The sequence below is a fragment of the Leptodactylus fuscus genome, chromosome 1 (genome assembly GCF_031893055.1).
Source record: "Leptodactylus fuscus isolate aLepFus1 chromosome 1, aLepFus1.hap2, whole genome shotgun sequence".
Taxonomy (NCBI): domain Eukaryota; kingdom Metazoa; phylum Chordata; class Amphibia; order Anura; family Leptodactylidae; genus Leptodactylus; species Leptodactylus fuscus.
The window spans coordinates 211,362,453-211,382,203 of record NC_134265.1 but is presented as its reverse complement, the minus strand read 5'-3'; the positions used below and the strand labels follow the sequence as shown (position 1 = coordinate 211,382,203).

The window sequence follows — 19,751 nt, the reverse complement described above, 5'->3', positions numbered from 1 at the left end:
AAGTGCCGAGATCTGACCCCTCAGGATAGAGAGACCAAGACCCTGATCCAGCCCGGACTGAAGAAAAACCAGGACCCTAGGCAAAGAAAAAACAAGAGGATGACAATCTTCTGCTTCGCACCAATGGACATAAGATTTCCAGGTGCGATTGTATATCTTCGCCGATTGAGGCTTCCTGGCCCTGAGCATAGTCTGAATAACGGGCTCAGAAAAAACCCCGGCGCCTCAAAACCTCTGCTTCAACAGCCACGCCGTTAAACGCAGCTGATGTAAGGAAGGCTGTAATAGTGGCCCTTGAGAGAGTAAACCCCTTCGCAGAGGAAGAGGCCAGGGGGCGTCTGCTACCAGAGCCATGAGGTCTGCGTACCATGCTCGTCAAGGCCAGTCTGGAGCCACCACAATTGCAGGGACTCCCTTGACCTTCTTGAGAGCCTGAGGGAAGAGGGGGGGGAACAGATACAGGAGCTGAAACCCCGACCAGGGAATCACAAGAGCGTCGGCCGCGATCGCCTAGGTATCCCTGGATCTGGCCACGTATAGAGGAACCTTGTAGTTTAGCTGTGAAGCGAAGAGGTCGACCTCTGGACAGCCCCACCTGGCAAAAGATCTGATGGAGGGACCATTCGCCTGGGTCGAGACTTTCCCAGCTGAGGAATCCCGCGACCCAATTGTCCACTCTCGGAATGTGGACTGCTGAGAGAGCGGGAATATGAAGCTCTGCCCACCTCAGAATGGAAGACTTCCAGAAAGGCTGCCCAGCTCCTGGTCCCGCCCTGGTGATTCAGGTAAGCAATGGCTGTGGAATTGTTGGACTGAATGCGGACAGGACTGCCCTGGAGGAGGGGGGGTCCAATGGCACAGGGCCTGAAAGATGGCCCTCAATGCCAATAGACTGTTCAGGGCCGGTGGTCTTCGGAGGAAACCTTGCTCCAGATCAGTCTGGACTCCGAACACTGCCCCTCAGCCAGAGAGGCTGGCGTCAGTGGTGACAACCTGCCAGTGGATGGGAAGAAAAAACCTCCCCAGGACAAACCCCGGGAAGGAGAGCCACCAACGAAGTCTGAGACGGACCTGAGGAGACAGAAGGATTCGGCGGTCCAGGCTAAACTGGCACTGGTCCCAATGTGCCAGAATTGCCAGCTGAAAAGGCCGCGAGTGGAACTGGGCAAAAGGGACGGCTTCGAGAGAAGACACCATCAGGCCTAGGGCTCACATGCAGAACCGGATAGAACACGGGGACCTTTTCCGCAGACGCGACACACTGGACTGAAGATTTTGAAGAACCACCTTTCCCTGACGGGTATCCAAAAATCATACAGAGAAACTCCATGCGCTGAGACGGCACCAGGCAGGACTTTTCCGTGTTGATGAGCCAGCCAAACCGCCAAAGAAGGTCCATGGTGATTTGTAAATTGGAGAGGTTGTGAGTCCTGGAGATCGCCTTGATCAGCAGATCGTCCAGGTACGGAATAACAGCCACACCACGGGAACGGAGGATGGCCATGAGAGAGGCCATCACCTTGGAGGAGCGGTGGCCAACCCAAAGGGGAGTGCGACAAATTGGAAATGTTGCGAACCTACCGCAAAGCACAGATGGGCCAGAGCAAAGGGAATGTGGAGATATGAGTCTCGGATATCAATTGACGCAAGGAGTTCGCCTGGTTCCATAGAGGAAACCACGGAACGCAGAGACTCCATACGAAAACTCCGGACTCGAACAAACCTGTTCAGAGACTTCAGGTCCAGGATGGCACGGAGAGAACAGTCCTAATTTGGAACAGTAAACAGGTTGGAGTAAAACTCCTGGAAATGTTGAGAACAATCACCCCCTGCTGCTGAAGTCTGGAGATCGACTTGAGAAAAGCAGTCGCCTGAGCGGGGGAAGAAGGCAAAGAAGAACGGAAAACTATGGAGTGGCCGGTTGAGACCACCTCCCGAAGCCAGGCGAGCCAAATGTCCTGGAAGGCAAGCAAACGACCCCCCACCCAAAAATCCCCAGGTGGGGGTAGACCTTCATGCAGAAGGGGGCTACACCAGACCTAAAAGGCTTAGAGCAGGGATGCCAGGCAGGTCTGGGCTTGGAGGACTTCTTGGAGCGCAGCTCCTGAGGAGATTGCCCTCTGAGGCGGGATGAAGAGCCCTGAAAAAAAACAAAACCGCTGGGAACAGCCATAGGAAGAGGCAGGCTGACGCCTTGAACACCTCTGAGGAAGCGGAGAGCTTTTACCCCCAGTAGCCTCAGAAATAAGTTTCTCCAAGCCCTTCCCAAAAAGACGGCCCTGCTCACCATAAGAAAAAGGTAGGGCAACCACCACCTTTTTAGAAGCAGGTTCAGCATTCCAGAAAAGGATCCAAACTGTATAGCCACAATATTAGCAGTGGCCTTGGTCGACCGGCAGGACCCAGTGCGGCCTACCCGCTGGTGAAGCCGTGACCGCCTGTGGGGGAGGATACTTACCTCTATCCCTTAATACTTACCAATTCAGTGTCTTCAGGCGCCACAGACTCACCCCTTCGGCTATATAAATAAATAAATAATACCTCACATATTAACCCCTTAGCGACCCTTGACGTAACTGTACGTCATGGGTCGCATGGGGATGTATGGAGCGAGCTCACACGCTGAGCTTGCTCCATACACGGCAGATGCCGGCTGTATCATACAGCCAGGACCTGCCAATAACAGCAGCGGTCGGTGCCCGAGCCGATCGCTGCTGTTAACCCTTTACACACTGCGGTCAAACGCGACCGCAGCGTGTAAACAGCGCAGGCGGCACGGGCGCCGCCATGTTTCCCCGATCGCCGCCCTCCTGAACGTCACAAGAGGGCGGTGATCGGTTGCTATGACAGCCGGAAGCCTATTGAAGGCTTCCAGGCTTGTCTCTGCACTAGATCTATTAGACGATGCCAGAGGCATCGTCTAATAGAAGTGCTGCGATTTTGCTATTCACTGCAATACTGTAGTATTGCAGTGAATAGTATGGGCGATCAGACCCCCTAGGTTTCAAGGTACCTAAGGGGTCTGATCATAAATGTAACAGAAGAAAAAAAAAAGTTTTTAAAAGTATTAAAAAAATAAAATATAAAAGTTCAAATCACCCCCCTTTCCCTAGATTAGCTATAAAAGTAATTAAAGAACATTAAACAAACATATTAGGTATCCCCGCGCTCCAAAATGCCCGAACTATTAGAATATTAAAACATTTATCCCGTACTGCGAACAACGTAGCGGCAAAAAAAATAAAAACAGCCAAAAAGCGTTTTTTTCAACACTTTGCCTCTTATAAAAAATTGAATAAAAAGTGATCAAACCATCAGATCTTTCCCCAAATGGTATCAATAGAAACGTCATCTTGTCCCGCATAAAAAGACACCACAACCAGCTCCATACATGGAAATATGAAAAAGTTACAGGTGTTAGAACATGATGACACAAATTTTTTTTTCTTTTTTGCAAAGTTTATCATTTTTTTAAAAGTATCAAAACATTTCAAATACTATATAAATTTGGTATCACCGCGTTCGTACTGACACGTAGAACACAGGTAACATGTCATTTGTACCAAACAGTGAACGCTGTAAAAATTAAACCCATAAGAAAATGGCGCAAATGCATTTTTTCTCCAATTGCACCTCATTCTGAATTTTTTTCCAGCTTCCCAGTACATTGCACAGCATATTGAATGGTGCCATTACAAAGTACAATTTGTCCCGCAAACAATAAGCCATCATGTGACTCTGTGAACTGAAAAATGAAAAAGTTATGGCTCTTGAAATGTGAGGAGGGAAAAACGAAAATGCGAAACCAAAAAATGGCCTGGTCCTTAAGGGGTTAAAGTGGGGTCACCGGCATCACCAACCGCGAATGCGGCAACAGAAAAACAGGGAACTGGGTGACTGCGGGGCGCTCTGAAAAAGAAAATAAAAACGATGAAAGACAGAATAGACCCGACACAGGTCGTGACTGCCTCCTACGACACTAGGGAAAAAAAAAAACTACCAGTGAGAGGGTATAGCCTGTGTGGGCGGAGCCAACTGCCTTCGTTTCCTAGTGTCCGCCTTCTAGTGACCAGGTCTATACCCAAAATGCTGTGTCCCCCAAGTGAAATATGCGAGAAAAAGAAGTGAGTACCTCCCATTGAAGTCAATGGGAGCCGGTTTTGGCAGCGGATTTCGAGGCAGATTCTATGTCAAAATCTGCTGCCAAAAAACTCAGTGTGAACTCAGCCTTTCACCTTTAAATAGTCAAGCTGTGCAGTCTGTCTTTTAGGGTGTTTCGCATTATGGTTTACTTGTGTAGGTACCCTGTTTAAAACACTCTTATTAAAATACATAAATGGCAACATGTCTTTCTACTGACATCTGCTTAGATGCCTTAACGTATGTTCACACAGTGGAATCTGGCGTTGATTTTGAGTTGGGCATCCGCCCCAATATCAGTAGCCTATTCTGCCCAGATTTTGAAAAAAATAAGCTTCCTGCTCGATCTTGCTGGGGAATAAATCAGCCGATTCAGCATGAGTCCATCGTGTAACACACTCGATCTTCTGAGCCCAATCAACGGCAGAAAGTGGAAATGGAAAAGGATTTTGGATGTGGATGTCAGTTAAATTCCTCTTAATTTTCTGTTATATGAACCAAGCATCATTGTGTGAGGGCTTCCTGTGAATGAATCACTAGGGCACTTGCATGGCCAGAACTCTATTCAATTCTAAGGGGTTTCTGGGACTGCAATCTCTGACAGTCCAATAATAATTAATGGAGAACCAGTCATGCAAGAACAAAGGTGCTTAGATTACAGACTTACAGGTCCCTTTTGGATCTGACACTTATCTCGCATACGTTAATAAATTTCTGTACAGGCACAAATTTTGTACAGGCACAATTTCCCAAATGGTTAACAGTTATTTTTAGACCCCATTATATGTAAACAGAAAGCATGTTGTCGAAGACCGAAATTTCTCTGTGCTGGATGGGGCAAAAAAAAAAAAAAAATAAAAAAAAAAAGAAGAGCAACCCCCCCAACCATACACACAACCTAGAAAGTTTAGCTAAGTTTTTGATGCCATATAGAAACTTTGAAATTTGTCAGTCATTGCTGAGTTTATAATGCCTTTAGTTCAATATTATATTTCTTTCCTATAATTTGCAGAAATTTTGAAACTAAAGTTACCGAACCTTTTCCACTTTGTTCCACAATTAAACAATCATCGTCCTCATCATCATCATCCTCATCCTCTTCAGTGTCTGCCTGGAATCCATCTGACTCCAATGTGGTCACCTATACAATACAGAAAAAAGGTTAAATAAAATCAAAACCATTTCAGAATACACTATGCCTACTGATGTTTGGGTGAATGAACACTTAATGAAACAACCTTTTAACCCCTTCCCGCTGTAGACATTTTTTCGTTTTTGATTTCCCTCCATTCATTTTTCAGCTGTCATAGCCATATGAGGTCTTAATGTTTGCGGGACAAAATTGCTCTTCATGATGCTACCATTATTTATTACCATATACACGAGTATGAACCGACTTTTTCAGCACATTTTTCATGCTGAAAAAGCTCCCCTCGGATTATACGCGAGTCAAGGTCCACGGAGCACAGAACTCTGGAAGGACCTGGAAGGGGGAGGTCCTTTAGTGCTACTGCTCTGTGATTGGCTTGTCATGAGGTCACGTGACTAATGTCATCAAAGATCTTGTAGCCACTGGTATGTAACATCTGCAGATAAGGTTGAGTCTAAAACATAGTAGCTCCGCCCACACCAGAGTCCGATCACATGGTCATGATGTCATCAGAAGTCCTTTAGCACACTAGGATTTAGCATCTATCCTGCAGATGAGTGGCCAGGATTCATTGTGTCTTATGGAAGATGTCTGTTGTATGGAGGAGAGGAAGCTACAGTAAAGTGACACACACAGGGACCTTCCTTTAGTTACTCTGCATATTAATGTCAGGCATTTGAGGTTATTAATTTAGTTTCAGTAACTCCATGTGCTTCACATTAATAACAGTTAACCCCATCATGTCCCTCATATTAACCCCTATGTGCCCCATATAAGGGTTACTAATATGTGAGACACATAAGGGTACTAATTAAGGACCTTAATTATGAAGATACCTAATTATTACCTCCATATGTCCCACATATCAGTAACTCTTATGTGAGGCACACAGTGGGTTAATGTGAGGGACATGATGGGGTTAACTGCTATTACTATGATCCCCATGGAATTACTAAGCTGCAATGCACATGACCAGACTTTATCTGCAATGGTGGATTCCCCCCCTCCCCCTCGACTTATACTCGAGTCAATAAGTTTTCCCAGTTTTTTGTGGTAAAATTACGGGTCTCTGCTTATATTCGGGTCGGCTTATACTCGAGTATATACGGTACGTGCAATGTACTGGGAAGCTGGGGAAAAAAAAATTTAGAATGGGGTGGATTTGAAGAAAAAGTGCATTTGTGCGACTTTCCTACAGGCTTCGTTTTTACAACGTTCATTGTGCAGCCAAAATGACATGTAATTTGTATTCTATGTTTTGGTATGATTCAGACGATACCAAATTTATAGTTTTATTTACATTGTAACCCCTTAAAAATCCAAAACTGTGCTAAATTTTAATTTTTTCTAAATGTTGCCATATTCTGATACCTGCAACTTTTTTTTTTTTTTTTTTTTTTTTAACTTCCGTGTACGGGGATGTATAGGGCGTCTTTTTTTGTGGAGCCGGGTGTACTTTTTAGTTCTACCATTTTGGGGAATTGCTTTTGCTTTGATCACTTTTTATTCAAACTTTTATCATAGGCAAAACAGTGGAAAAAAAAAAACCTTGGCTTGGCACTTTTGACTTTGGCTACGGCGTTTAACCGTACAGGAAATATATTTTTATAGATTTGTAGACTGGGAGTTTTCGGACACAGTGATACCTAATGTGTATGTGTTTCACAGTAGTTAAGTACTTTTATATGTGTTCTAGGACAGAGAGGAGATTTCAATTTAATACTTTTTTTTTGTTTTTTTTTGTTCTGTATATATTAGACCACCTAGGGGTCTGGAACCCCAGGCGGTGTGATCGCTAATGCATATATTAGTAGCATAGGATAGGTGATTATATATATATATATATATATATACACACACACACATACATATATACACATACTGTATATATAAATATATATATATATATATATATATATATATATATATATATATATATATATATATATATATATATATATTAGTAAGCCGATAGCTGGTCAGGTAATGGAGGGGGTGTACTACCAGACTACTCAGGTGGGTGAGATGAGAAAACTCCAGGAATGTTTGTTCTCAGCAGACAATTTTCGTCTGATGAGCATTTTGGTAAATCCTCAGTATTGGGCTGGATTTTTAGGAATGACAGGAAGGTCGGTAGTGGGACCTGTCATTCCACGCCCCTCCAGTCCACACTTTGGGGATGTTCCAGCAGCGACTCAGCTGCAGAGAGTCTCCTCGTCAAGGAGGCTTAAGAAGTTGCTCCAGCAGCAACACTTTGGCAGAGCTTGGCTGGAGAGTGACAGAGGTCATATTTTTGGAGCTGTGTCCTGAATGAGTCTACTAACTTTTGATTTCTGTGATTCTAGATGAGGTAACCTATTCAATGTTTAGTTAGATCCTAGCCGGGCAGGTATTTATTTTTGTATTGTTTCCTTTTGTTGCTGCATTACCTTTTTGAGTGAAAATAAACTCTACCTTTGTTTTTGGACTAAAGAATCTGGACTTTTGTGTCTATGCCACCCCACCTAGCAACCCCAGACCCTGACGATATACAGTCCTATGAAAAAGTTTGGGCACCCCTATTAATCTTAATCATTTTTAGTTCTAAATATTTTGGTATTTGCAACAGCCATTTCAGTTTGATATATCTAATAACTGATGGACACAGTAATATTTCAGGATTGAAATGAGGTTTATTGTACTAACAGAAAATGTGCAATATGCATTAAACCAACATTTGACCGGCGCAAAAGTATGGGCACCTCAACAGAAAAGTGACATTAATATTTAGTACATCCTCCTTTTGCAAAGATAACAGCCTCTAGTCGCTTCCTGTAGCTTTTAATCAGTTCCTGGATCCTGGATAAAGGTATTTTGGACAAACAATTCAAGTTCAGTTAAGTTAGATGGTCGCCGAGCATGGACAGCCCGCTTCAAATCATCCCACAGATGTTCAATGATATTCAGGTCTGGGGACTGGGATGGCCATTCCAGAACATTGTAATTGTTCCTCTGCATGAATGCCTGAGGATTTGGAGTGGTGTTTTGGATCATTGTCTTGCTGAAATATCCATCCCCGGCGTAACTTCAACTTCGTCACTGATTCTTGAACATTATTCTCAAGAATCTGCTGATACTGAGTGGAATCCATGCGACCCTCAACTTTAACAAGATTCCCGATGCCGGCATTGGCCACACAGCCCCAAAGCATGATGGAACCTCCACCAAATTTTACAGTGGGTAGCATGTGTTTTTCTTGGAATGCTGTTTCTTTTTGGACGCCATGCATAACGCCTTTTTTTTTTATAACCAAACAACTCAATTTTTGTTTCCAAAATGAAGCTGCCTTGTCCAAATGTGCTTTTTCATACTTCAGGCAACTCTATTTGTGGCGTACGTGCAGAAACGGCTTCTTTCTCATCACTCTCCCATACAGCTTCTATTTGTGCAAAGTGCGCTGTATAGTTGACCGATGCACAGTGACACCATCTGCAGCAAGATGATGCTGCAGCTCTTTGGAGGTGGTCTGTGGATTGTCCTTGACTGTTCTCACCATTCTTCTTCTCTGCCTTTCTGATATTTTTCTTGGCCTGCCACTTCTGGGCTTAACAAGAACTGTCCCTGTGGTCTTCCATTTCCTTACTATGTTCCTCACAGTGGAAACTGACAGGTTAAATCTCTGAGACAACTTTTTGTATCCTTCCCCTGAACAACTATGTTGAACAATCTTTGTTTTCAGATCATTTGAGAGTTGTTTTGAGTAGCCCATGATGCCACTCTTCAGAGGAGATTCAAATAGGAGATCAACTTGCAATTGGCCACCTTAAATACCTTTTCTTATGATTGGATACATCTGGCTATGAAGTTCAAAGCTCACTGAGGTTACAAAACCAATTTTGTGCTTCAGTAAGTGCTTAAGTAACTGAACTTGAATTGTTTGTCCAAAATACCTTTATCCAGGAACTGATTAAAAGCTACAGGAAGCGACTAGAGGCTGTTATCTTTGCAAAAGGAGGATCTACTAAATATTAATGTCACTTTTCTGTTGAGGTGCCCATACTTTTGCACCGGTCAAATGTTGGTTTAATGCATATTGCACATTTTCTGTTAGTACAATAAACCTCATTTCAATCCTGAAATATTACTGTGTCCATCAGTTATTAGATATATCAAACTGAAATGGCTGTTGCAAACACCAAAATATTTAGAACAAAAAATGATCAAGATTAATAGGGGTGCCCAAACTTTTTCATAGGACTGTATATATGGCTTGGAGGTTTGTTTGTGTTTGTTACTCAATCATGCAAAAACGGCTGAACGGATTTGGATGAAATTTGGCACATAGTTTGTAATCTCAATTTATTTTCATATACTATGTTACACAGCAAGAGACTTCAGCTATTTGCACTTTGTGCTGATAAAGCTGCTCTGTTATCTCTCTATGTAAACACAAACATAACACTGCTCATTCTCTGATCTTCAGAAGTCTTCTGTGTCCTGTTCAGCCAGAGGGAGGGAGGGAGGCAGAGACAACAAATACAGGAAGTGAGAAGCAAATACTTAAGGCAGTGTGTTCAGACACTAACCTGGGAAAACCCCACTCATCCAAATTGCCAGTTTCCCAATTTTAACCCCTTTACGCTATTTCACGTACAAGCACGTCAAGGAATGTGGTTAGTTCCCGCATTCCCACGTTTCTCTTTTAACCACTTGTGAAAATTAAAACTTTGGGGATAAAGTGACATTTTAGTAATTTTTCATTTACACATCCCAATGTTAATAAAGCCTGTGAAAAGGCTGTGGGGTCTAAATGCTCACTCTACCCCTTGATGAATTCTGTGAATTCTGCAATTGAGACATGGTGCCTGAAATCTATTCCAGCAGAATCTGCTTTTAACCCCTTCCCGACATCCGCCGTAATAGTACGACGCTGCCGGGAAGGACTTCCCGCAAACCGCCGTAATAGTACGGCGGCTGCATGGTGCGCACACAGAAACTGTGTGCGCACCTTGCACTGCGGGTGTCAGCTGTAATACACGGCTGACAATGCCCCGTAACACCCGCGGTCGGAACCGGGTCCGATCGCGGGCGTTAACCCCTGAGATGCCGGCGGTCAACATGACCGCCGGCACCTCCTGGGTTTCAGTGTATTATGGTGCCGGTGTTCGTAGGGGGCAGCCTGGGGTCTGATCAGTGACTCCGGGTCTGCCCCATCACTTACCCCCTTCACGCACCTGGTTGATCCTGCCCAAAAAGGAAGTTGTCAGCCTGTGCGTCCACACAGGCTGACCGCTTCCTATACTCTGCAATACACGTGTAACACATGTATCAGGAAGCCTGATGAAGTGCGTTTAGCACGAAACTGTCGTCGCTTCATTTTTTGTACATTCTATCTGCCCTACCCCCGACTGTAAGTGCTGTTCAAGTACCTGTTTTTATGGATGAATATTAAAGCTTGGTAAATTTTCCTACTGGCTGGTGAGTGCCCTGATTTTCTATTTTTGTATTACATAAACTGGGATTACTTTAAAGATGTTGTCCAGGCATTTGTTTTTAGTGCCTGGACAACCACGAGCGGTATAATAATCATAATTTTAAAAAAAAAAAAAAACCCACACATACGTTTTTCTACTCTGGCGGCTTTTTACTGGTCTCTTCCAGAGTTCCGCTAAAGCCAATCAGTGGCCTCAGCAAGAGACCTGATTGGACTCAGAATGCAAATACGGGTGATCACCTTTACAAACCCATTCAAGTGAATGGGTTTTAAGATTGACCGCCAGGTTTCCATCTCCTGGCCAGTTTTGCCTGGGCTGAAGACGGAACCCGGCAGAATGCACAAACCGTAGAACGAGCACAAGTGTGAACCCCCCCCCCCCCCCTCAACTCTCCCATTATCGATAGAAAGGAACAATATTTAATATAAAAAAGTTGTTATTCATGAAGTTCAAAACACATACCACTTTTATGACAAAGGGTTACCTGGAGAAGTATCAGAGAATTGTTCATTTATAGAAGAATGACAGAGGATTTACATTCATAGAATACATACTTTGGCGTTTCATAAATTTGAAACCTCTAGCGTTCTTGAATAAACACAGAACAGTTTTAAAAACTACTTACATCACTGACTGTCCCCAAAGTCTTGGCTTTTTTCATAAATTTTGTGATTGGCATACTACCAGCAGCTTTCCTCTTGCTGGATGTGGACATTGTCTGCATCTGTCCTCCACTGTTTCCTACTTCATCTTTGCTACACAAATTCACTTGGGTTACATAAGTCCATTGGCATGGCACAGGAAGGCTTTCCTGCTGGAATCTTTTCAAAACCTCAGCGTGCACATACCAACAAAGACGATGATCTGGACGTTTTTCATACACAGAATTCTCAGAGATTATGCGTTTCAGCCGAGCTTTTGAAGGAATATTAACATTGAGTTGGCTTCGTGAGTTTGGGCTTGCAGTTTCACAAGCTGTTGTGTTGCCAGCTTCACCGAATGGGAACATGCTGCGTTGACAGCACTCTTGGAACTCCTTAATTATGGTTTTGCTTCCATGAACATTTCCGTGTAGCAATGGAAGTAGATGTGTAAGGACTGCAGAATGAAAACAAGGTATAAAAGTACACTCAGATTTGTATTCTATAATTTAGCACAACTTGCTTTTTTTTTTTTTTGAGCTAAAGCCAGGAATGGACTGAGCAGAAGGTCAAAGTATAAGAGTTTCCTATATATTCCACATTCATTTGTAGCCATTTTGGTCTTTGGCTCATAAAACTGTAGCAAAATCTGCACAAAGAAAGCTGCTTTTCTGCAACGTGGGGCCTTAGCACTATACATAATTTTTTTTTTCAACGTGCATACACTTAGAAGAAGAAACAGGACACCAGCAAATGTTTCAAGTCCCTCTTAGGTTAAGGCTCCATGTTGCGAATAACCTGCTTTTTCTATGCATATTTTGCAGTAGTTATTTGAGCCAATGCCAAGGGTAGCTTCAACATGAATGAGAAATATGGAGCAGGCGCTGGTACGTTTCCCTTCTGCAACAAAAAAGCAGCTTTTATCACATGTGGGGCCTTAGCCATAAGGTGGATTCACCTGGCCCCTAAATTTTACACCACAATAACAACTAATAAAATTCACAGCAAATTGCATTACATTTTTGCAGTAGATTTTTTCATATAATTTACTGTATGTGTAAATCCAACTTTAATCTCCCACAAGAGCAGTACATTCTTATCCTGAAATACTCACTGTTGTGTCTCTTAAGCTGTTCTGAAGCCATTTCTGGTACAGAGAGCTGAGTGGTCAGTAACCTAAGTCAACTGGTCTCAGAAGTCAAATGTTAGCTCCTTGGGTGGTGTAGTCTATGATATATGGGATAACACCATGCTCTAGGTTTCAGCTGTCATGGTATGCAAGGTTTGGCATTTTTGCTTTTTATTTTTTCATTTTTTAACAGTGTAATAGTCACTGACAACCATCTACCCCTATGTAATCGCCCTCAAAAAGATCTGCAGTCTCCTAAAGTATTCTGTGCTGCTGGGAGGGACATTGTTGTTTCTAAGGACCACTAAACTTTGAATCCAAACAAATAAAGAATGCATAACATATATAGACGCCTAACATTGTCAGATTTTACTCAGATTTTATTTTCTCCTATAAATGCACTAAGTAGAGTTTGGGAAGTAATCAAAGAATAACCCAAACAGGCTGTCAATCCGGTTAATCGACATGATTTTGTACACGTCTGTTATTTCCATATTCTCAAACTTCTACCTGCACACTGAACACATACAAACTGGAACTACTATTATAATCCAAGTCCAGAGTATAGTTAGCGGAGACCATTGGGGAAGGGGTGGGGTGAAGAAAGTGTGTTGCTCATCATCCCTGGGTTCCAGGCATGAGTCTTCATCTACTTCAAGGTTTTAGTAGTTTAAGTTATACACTACTCAACAATTTTGAAAAGGATGCTTGTGGAAATGACAGTTGCTAAATGTATCTAAATAAATCCCACTCCTTGCCATGTAATTGTGCCATATCCTGTCAGATGTCTTTTTCATGGTCCTGGGAAAGCTGGGTAACATTCCAGGTAATGCTGGATTAGTAAACGGCCCTATAATTTCCAAGTTTTCAGATATAGATAGATATAGATACTGGTTTTGAGTGTGTTAAATTAATATGACAATTTGTCAGCATTCGAAATTAGTAACTTTTTCAGATTCCACCTGAAAATACCCACGACCCCATACCAGGGGTTTCCTGGCAAAAAATAATTAAAAAAAAAGTCTGTTAGTGTCATTAATGATTTAATAAGTGCACTCATATACCTTTAGGAGAAATTTGAGTGATTTCTTTGTTTCTCTGGGAAGGCTTAGCATCTTCTGCATTTGTTTACTTAGTGTGTAGCATCCCGCTGCAATGCATTCTGGTAGTTGTAGACTCTCACTATTTACAGCCCACTCTCCCCCCCCCCCCCCAACACCTCCTTCCTGTCTCCCTAGCTATTCCTCCCACTGCTAGTCTTTCCTAACACCACACTATTAGCGGAAAAAAGAAGCGAGCGGCTCCCATTGAAGTCAATGGGAGATGTTTTTGGCAGAAAATTTTGAGGCGGATTCCACGTCAAAATCTGCTGGCAAAAAACTCTGAACATACCCTTAGAAGAATGTATGATAGTTAAAAATAAATAAAAAATATTTATATATAAAATATATGTAATTTTTCTTACTTTCTCTATCTTGTAGGCTCTTGCTAGAGTAAACTTCTGGTGTCAAGTTGTCCTCTCCAACAGCAGGATCTATAATACATGCAGCAAATTTCTCAAGGAACCGATGCTCTACAGAACAGGTGCCAAGCCATACACATCCAATCACTAATGGCTTCAGAACATTAATCTTATTCCCTTTAGACTGCAGCTCATCCCACTCCTTTGCCTTTAATCTTTGTCGAACCTTCTGATTTTCTGGGTTTTTGCACTCCTACAAAATAAGGAAATGGTATAAGCTGTAAAAAAAAAAAAAGATCAACCACTATTTAGCCATCCTTCTCATCTTCAAAGAGACTGAAGCTGGATACATATGTATCGGTCTAAAACAAACTCTCAGAATGGTGGGGAAGCAGTTGTCTGATGCTGTTTCTAACTGCACAGGGATAGGAAATCAGTTAAAGGGGCTCTATCACTAGGAAAAGTCATTTTTAACTAATCACACCTTTGCATAGCCCTTAGAAAGTCTATTTCACACTTACCTTTTGTATGTAGATTGCCTCAGTGGTTTCTGAATAAGTCCGTTAATATTCATATGCTAATTAGACTAGTGCACGATAGATTGTGCACACCTCTCCCTGCTGTTTTCTATGGGAGACTGCTGCTGATGACTCGCTTCCTGTTTGCTTCACACACATAGAAGATAATGGAAGAGAGGAGGCTGCTGGGAACTTCCTGAGCTGGCTGGAGGCTCATTAGCACATATGAATAAAAACGGACTTATTCAGACACCACTGAAGCAATCTACATACAAAAGGTAGGTGTGGAATAGCCTTTCTAAAGCCTATGCAAGCATGTGTTTAGATAAAAATGACTGTTCCCAGTGATAGAGCCCCTTTAAAGCCATATCTGGAAGATATATTGGTAAGAAAATGAGACTTCATAGACTAATTTAGAAAATAACTCTGAAAATAAACTGAAAAATGGCGCAGGAAACATTTCTTTAGTAAGATATTACCATAAATTTGAGAACAAAGGAATTAAGAATTTATTTTAATTTGTTTATAACTGTAGTAACATTTTAAAGCATATCTAAACTTTTGATTTTCTGAAAAGTAAGAAAAGAATAACTGATGTTTATTAAAGATGTATTATGTTAAACATACCAAATATCTGAATAAAAAAAGGGAACACCAAAAAGTAAATGTGGATAAGATCTCATATCTCAGAGAACTTCCCATGAGTATAATAAGGCTTCTAGTCATCACAACATGTTAGCTTCTATAGTACAAGTAAAAACAGCAGCAGTCAGGCTAGTCTTCAAATATAAAACCATAACTGGCAGAAAAAAAAAAGTTGACACATTAAACCAACCACAGAACGTTTAGATACGCTTAAAACTTCCTTGAGGCTCCATGAACATATGAGATGAGTGGATGCAAAAGAAAATGTAAAGTGATGAAAGCAGGAAACAGACTAAATTATAGGAACCTTGGGAAGCAGAAGCAGGAATGGTTGGGGGGGGGGGGGGAAGGGAGATATAGACTGAACAGGTTATTGGTAGGGACTAGAGCAGTGGTGGCGAACCTAAGGCCAGAGGGGACACTCAGGAGTCTGGCTGGGGCGACTGGTCATGCCCACAGAGAGAGCTCTGAGTAGCTCAGGGACAGCTCTACTAGATTCCCCAGACAACACTTCTTTCAAGAGTATGTACAATTGCACATAACCATGAAAACTGTCAGTGTAGGCCGCAGGTCCGTGGCTTACACTGACAGAATATTGTGACCTTTGCCCTGACGCAAGGCTCGATGACATCACTCGACAGTGACTGTTTTGTGGTGGAAGGTGGTGGTTGTTCTTTGTGGGAGTGCAGTAGCTCATCGGACTGTGTGGGGACCACCGTGGAGCACATGGGCCCTAAACTATTTATATCACACAGTATCTGCTTTATAGCAGACGTATGATATTAATACAGACTTTAATTGCATCATACAGGATCTGTTTTATAGTGACCAATGTTAATAGTGAACATTAATTGTTCAAAAGTATACCAAACACAAACTTTTACCTTTCAGAACAAAGCTGTTTGCATCACCGAACCCTCTTTTAAAGCCTTATTCATATGACAGTATTAGGGTTAAATCGCCGTGTTGGCACTTTGCGATAAATTAGTGGGTTTTGGGTTGCAGTTTGGGCACTTGGTCTCTAAAATGTTCGCCATCACTGGACTAGCACATCCAACGCTAGAGTAGTCTGTTTCCAAGTGACAAGCGGAAGCTTGTGACTGAGCCTCAGTCCGTTTCTGAAGTCTCAGAATGTAAATAGAGCTCAACACACAATGGACCTATTTGCTCTTAAAATGTCCATCAACAGAAACATCAGCATAAAACTAATGACAGTACCTTGCAAGGTTGCTTCTACACTATTTAACATGACTTACACATTCTCCATTGCAACATTCTCATCAGGATTTTATTCTTGTAGAAGCAGCCCTGCAAGGTACTGTCATTCATATTATACCACTTTTCCTGCTGACAGGCTCCCTTTAAATGAAGTCAAGGAGTAACTTCATGAAGACATAAGAAGAGTTGAACCAGGCCAAAAAGAAAAGTCATGTACCAGTAGTGGTTGGTTGTTTGGTTGGCCAGGCACAATGTGGAATGTAGAGATATCTGTCCTTTAAAATACTTGCCCTGCAACATGGAGGCTATCAAAGTCTATAGACTTCAATCATAAATTACACAGTTGAGACAGTGGTGGTTCAAGACAGGCCAAACATTGTTTGTTTTTTTTTCTTGGGAATACAGGTAGAAGGTTGAAAAAAAAATCCTAAGAATTAAAACTACATGCTACAGGGAAATCGTGTCTAGTGAAAATAGAGACAAAAGCTATGGAGGAGAGAAAGACTATTTGAGGGCAAGGGAACAAATTTAAAGGGATTCTACCATTAAAAAACTTTTTTTTCTAGGTAACACGTCGGAATAGCCTTTAGAAAGGCTATTCGTCTCCTACCTTTGGAAGTGATCTCCGCCGCACCGTTCGAAATATCGGTTTGTACCGGTATGCTAATTAGCTCTCACGCAGCGATGGGGGCGGGCCCCAGCGCAGGAGATGCGATGGGGGCGTCCCCATTGCTGCTCGAAAACCGACTCCAGCACCGCCTCTGTCTTCTTCTGCATCCACCCCTTCCTTCTTCGGCTTGACGTCGGACGCCTGTGCAGGACGCTTTGTTTGGCGAAGTTCGCCGAATGTACTGCGTATGCCCGCGGCCATAGTGCCGACACCGCAATTTCCCACATGCGCAGTACGTTCGGCGAACTTCGCCGAACAAAGCGTACTGCGCAGGCGTCAGACGTCAAGCCGAAGAAGGGGCGGATGCAGAAGACGACAGAGGCGGCGCTATTTCGAACGAACGGCGCGGCGGCGATCACTTCCAAAGGTAGGAGACGAATAGCCTTTCTAAAGGCTATTCCGACGTGTTACCTAGAAGAAAAAAAAAAAGTTTTTTTAATGGCAGAATCCCTTTAAATTGCAGCTCACAGACAAAAAAATGTGTTGGATACATGCCCAAAAGGCCAAGGGCTAAATGATGTGAGAAATGCAGATTGAAAAAAAAAAAAAGCAAAAAAGCAAAAAAAGCAAAAGTAACCTCGTCAGACACTCCCCCTTCATCCTCTGATAAATATCCATGAGGTACAAAGAATCCATCATCATCTTCATCATCTTCCTTTGTATCATCATCATCTTCATCCTACAATGAAAAAACAAAATCGCAGTTATACAAACTTTTGTTGAAGAGAAGAACAGCTCAGATGATAGGGTAGGTAGTATCAGCCTCTTCAAAGCGTAGATTCTGAAGCTAGGAGAGAAGGGGCAGGACACTTTTATTCTTTCTTTAGTGAAAATAACGTGAGGTAGATTTTTGAGGAGATTTTGAAACAAAAAAAAAAACTCAGTGGCAGCTCCAAAAAAATACACTGTTAATGCTCCCTTAAAATGTATGTCTTTCGTATAGTTGCGCATTTTGAAAAAATAAAATTTAGTTCTTATTCAGACATTAATTTTTCAAACTTCCATATATGCATCTTCGTGGGTCTGTTTTGCATGCAAAGTTGTATTGATACTACTATGAGCCTTCTCTGATATTTCCATTACTATTTTTTTATTCATTTTTCTTTTTTTGCAGGTGAAGCGATGTAGAAACGTCAACTAAGCATATCCCCCTTCATGAAGTTAACTGTATGAGATTTAAATATATTTATATTTAAAACCACCCCCCAGTGACCGGCCGTTTTTGGACCTTAATGACCAAGACAAATTTTGGAAATTTGCCCTGTGTGACTATCAGTAAATAATTCTGTAACAGTATAGGGCATCCAAGCGATTCTGATATTTTTTTTTCGTGGCATGTTGTACTTTACTGAAAAAGTAATATGAGACTGAACTTGCGTAAATTTATTAAAAACTCAAAAATGCTGAAAATGTTTAAATTTTTTTTTTTTTTTTTTTTAACATTTTCAGCTGCGATCTCACATATACACAATAATACAGGGCAAAAAAAGTTAGTAGTTATATATTTCCAAATGTTCCTTTTGTGTTTCAAGCATATTTGAAATAATTTTAGCATATTTGAATAATTTAGACAATTTACAAGTTTATAAGCAAATTTTGGAAATTTTGAGTACGTGATTTTTTCCTGTACTAAGCTGTTTGCAGGCATGTAGGTGGCATAATGATAGACCCTCCCATTAAATGACCCAATTTGGAAAACTAGACCCCTTCAGGTATTCTTTGAGGGGTATAGTGAGCATTTTGGTCAAACAAATATTGTTCTGCAAGAATTATTACACATAAAATTAAATTTTCAGTTTCTTCAAATGTGTGTCATTTTAAATGCAGTTTTTTTTGCACACAACACATCAAAAAGAAGAATCATACCCCAAAATATTTGTGACCTTAGTCCTATATACGCACATACAGTAGGGCCCGAGAGGTAGGGAGTGCCAATTGGATTTCAAAACACAAATTTTGCTTGCAGATATTTTAGGCCCATAGCACATTCGAACAAGATTTGAGTTACCAAAGCAACTGAAACCCCCCCATAAATGACCCCATTTTATAAACTAGACCCTTTAAGGTATTCATTGAGGGTTATAGTGAGCATTTTGACCCCATAGCCATTTCACAAATTCTACTAACCTTGAGATGTGTAGGTTAAAAATGAATAAAGTGTCCCTTTATCCCCAAAGTTTTCATTTTCACAAGGGGTTAAAGGAGAAAAAAAGGTCCCCACAGTTCGTTAAACAATTGCTCATGAACACGGCAATACCCCATATGTGGCCATAATCTGCTGTATGGGTACATGGTGGGGCTCAGAATGGAAAGAGTGCTATTTGGGTTTTGGATGGCAGATTTTGCTGGAATAGTTTTCAGGCCCCATGTCACATTTGCAGAGCCCCTAAAGTATTAATACAATGGAAACCCCTCAAAAGTGACCCCATTTTAAAAACTACACCCATCAAGGAATGTATCAAGGGGTATTATCATTTTGAGCCTAAAAATGCTTCACAAAAATGAATGTACAAAATGAAAATTAAAATTTTTAAAGAAATTTGCCATTTCAGTGCCCAATACGTTGCACCCACTTAAGTAGGTCATCCCGAGGGGCAAAAAAATTATATATGTAGGTATAAACTGCTGCTTGGGCGCACAGCAGGGCTCAGAAGGGAAGGAGCTCTGCGCTTTTTAGCTATTGGGGTACAGAGTTAGAGGGACT

The 19,751-nt window shown here is 41.8% G+C and overlaps 1 protein-coding gene across 1 annotated transcript in view; it reads right to left on the bottom strand.

The window, feature by feature from the left end:
* The window catches only part of CHAF1A (chromatin assembly factor 1 subunit A), an 84,629-nt gene that overhangs the window by 2,675 nt on the left and 62,203 nt on the right, over positions 1–19,751 (bottom strand). Inside the window, exons 10-13 of the mRNA XM_075283012.1 lie at positions 17,625–17,726; positions 14,000–14,249; positions 11,390–11,862; positions 5,179–5,281 (exon numbers count right to left, since the gene is read on the bottom strand). Coding sequence (XP_075139113.1) covers positions 5,179–5,281; positions 11,390–11,862; positions 14,000–14,249; positions 17,625–17,726 — 928 coding nt within the window. The remainder of the gene's footprint in view (positions 1–5,178; positions 5,282–11,389; positions 11,863–13,999; positions 14,250–17,624; positions 17,727–19,751) is intronic.